This window comes from Olea europaea, unplaced genomic scaffold (assembly GCF_002742605.1).
Source record: "Olea europaea var. sylvestris unplaced genomic scaffold, O_europaea_v1 scaffold1766, whole genome shotgun sequence".
In the NCBI taxonomy this organism is placed as follows: Eukaryota; Viridiplantae; Streptophyta; class Magnoliopsida; order Lamiales; family Oleaceae; genus Olea; species Olea europaea.
In genome coordinates, this window is record NW_019235387.1 from 213,731 (window position 1) to 216,702 (window position 2,972).

Here is a 2,972-nt window from a genome sequence, read left to right on the forward strand (position 1 = left end):
CATTATGCTATTTAGAACACTGGATAGGTGTAGCAGCATATAATCTTATTTTCTTTGCTATCGGCTTTGTTATACTAAAATTTTCCCAAGATTTCATTCCCTATTGACTTTCCAACCCATTACATATCCCATTTGTTGGGTTATATTAAAGCAATGTTTTGCTTGCCAAAAATAGTTCTAGAAAATAATTATCTATCTGATCGAAGTCATTCTTCATGAATTCACAAGCCATTGACTGATTAAGAAACTAAGGAATAATAATGTGGCTTCTGCATCTAGGTACTGGCACAATTGTGTTGGCCATGTATTGAACAATAGTGATATTTTCTAGTTAAGTTTTTCCATGTTGTGTTCAGATATGAGAGACGAAGGTATCAAGTTTGAGCCGAAAAGACAAAAAGAAATAAAGAATAGAACATGAAAAAACTTTGACTCCTAATGGCTGTTGAAATAGATGGTTTTTTGGTTGAATTTTGGATCGACTCTCTCTAGCAATGTACCTGACATCTGCCTCTTTTAGCTCTTCTTTCTAACTTCTTTACGTGTAGGTTGTGTGGATTATGACTTCAAAATGTTTTAGTTTTTTAGCATTTTTATTTATCTATTCAAAAACGAGGACAGCATTATGAAAAATTTGATAGATTATGTGAAACAAATATGTTACTACTGTCTGTTAAGTGATCTGTGATATATACATTCATTCCAGATTCTTGCAATGTCCGAGAAGTTTTCTTCTGCAAGAGTTGAAGAAGATCTACCTATTGCTGTTCTTGCTTGCATGCCCCATGAGGTTGAGCAACCAGAAGATAAACATTTCGAGTCTCTTTCTAGTTCACCTATTGTCTTCTCAAACAAATTAAGATATTTATGTAATGGAGATTCCCATGATGGAATTCGATCACTAAGAGAATCTTGTGCTGGAAGAGATTCTGAAAAAACTGGAGTCGAACCCCTGAAGGTTGAATGGGTAGAACAATATCAACCTGGTGTCTACATCACATTTGTGACTTTGCCAAATGGACAAACAGGCCTCAAAAGAGTCAGGTTCAGGTAATAAACTATCACCCAAATATCACATTTGACTGCATTTTATTATTTCATGAATGTCTTAAAAGAAATTGATGTGACAAGCAACTATAAGAATATAATCATCACATACGAGTAAACACTTATTGATTAGTAAAAGTGAAATTGAAATTGAAATATATAACAGAATAACTTCATATAAGAATGTAGCTATTTTACATTTCAAGGGTTATGCATTCCTGTTGATAATTTGAAATTATTCAGATGCATACTACATTCCCAACATGCAAAATAATGGCTCCTTGGTTTTTCAAAATCTTAGGATGATTGAACCACAAACTTCATTTGCAATTGCCCTTGTCAAATAGAAATATCTTGGCACAATTTTATACGGAAAAATAAATAATCACTTTCCTAGAAAATCTTTATCGAGGAAATATACTGTCATCTGTAACTATAGTTAAAACTTTTTCGCAAACCTGTATGTGTTCCCTCATAAAAGATGAACTATTTACATTCTTAAAATGATATTACAAACAACTTGATTGTAGCTTATGATTTTTAAAGATTGCAATGTAGGTCATTCCATAACCCACACAAAAATTCTGTGTTCTCTTTTTTCTTTTTATCTTTTTCTTAATGCTCCATGTCCTTCATGATGTTGTATTTGCAGCCGGAAAAAGTTCGCTGAAAACGAAGCAAAGAGATGGTGGGACGAAAACCAGCNTTTTTTTTTTTTTAATAAAGTCAATTCTTTTCTTAGTTTCGATTTTTGGCCGTTAAATCTTTTAAATCGAATGAGTAGTTATTTGTTATATTAAAATAACTTTAAGTTAAACTATGTATAAAGCTGCCAGTGAAGGAAAATATATATACAGTATGTGTCTTGGAGTGTCCGAAAAGCATTGGTGACCGACCTGACGCAGCGCGTGTCAAACATGGACACGTGCACCAGTAGGAGTGCCCGTGCATCATAGTTGTAGGTCTACTAAGAACTCATGCATGGTTAATAAATAAAATGCAGACTTAATTCGCTTTGTATTCTTCGATAATGAAGGATGCTACAGGTCCACTGATGTCGCCATTTTCTTATTTATCTTCACAAAGTTGGTGGTGCTGTATTTCTCAACATTTTATACAATTGAAATGATGTTAACAAGCTTCTTATATAGAATAACTGCAGTGTTATATATTATACTTCACTTATAGCATATATATATAATTTTTTTTTCTGACGTCGTTCAACTACTCCTTGATGCCATATTTAACCAGGAAAGCTCTTTAAAAAATTTCTAATACTGAATTTTATTCACTATCAATAGGCTGAAAATCTACAAAAGCTATACCGGATAAGAAAGGAGAAAATTAAAGAAAATCGACAGAAGACTGAGGAAGCTTGGTCACTTGCAAAAGAGGAAGCTGCCAAGAGTAAAGCAGCCAAGGAAGTCATACAAGCTTTGACGTCAAGGGTATTTGTTGTTTCATTCGAATTACTATTACACACACACACACACGCCGTAAGATTGACTTGAGAAGGCAAAAGTTTGTTGATGAAATTGAAAGCTATTCTTGGATCATCGAACTATATATTTGGTACTTCTCCGCTGCTCCATTTCGTCTAGTATTCATATTGAAGAGCCAAATGAGAACTTGCTTATGAATAGAACAGACATAAGATTGTACATGTTTGCTACAATGATCAAGCAGGCTAGAATACCTCCATCCGCAACATGTACAAACATGAGAGTATTACACAATGATAGATGGTGGTTAATATGAACAATTGTTGCCATGCAAAGAAAGAAAATCCTTACAATTTTTTATTTTTTAAAGTTTAATGGTTTTTTCGTAGTTCATTCCAACCGATAAATATTTCTTTCTTTTATGTTCTTATTGTAGTTAGATAGGTGCAGTGTTCTAAATAGCATGACGCGAGTGCTTGGCGC

The 2,972-nt window shown here is 33.5% G+C and overlaps 1 protein-coding gene across 1 annotated transcript in view; it reads left to right on the forward strand.

Moving 5' to 3' along the window:
* LOC111378102 (PH, RCC1 and FYVE domains-containing protein 1-like) overlaps positions 1-2,495 on the forward strand; it is a gene marked incomplete at its 3' end in the record, with an annotated part of 10,365 nt that extends 7,870 nt beyond the window's left edge. Inside the window, exons 8-11 of the mRNA XM_023001271.1 lie at positions 357-371; positions 688-1,050; positions 1,700-1,772; positions 2,349-2,495. Of these exons, the coding sequence (XP_022857039.1) occupies positions 357-371; positions 688-1,050; positions 1,700-1,772; positions 2,349-2,495 (598 nt within the window). The remainder of the gene's footprint in view (positions 1-356; positions 372-687; positions 1,051-1,699; positions 1,773-2,348) is intronic.
* Between the last annotated feature and the right edge of the window lie 477 nt (positions 2,496-2,972).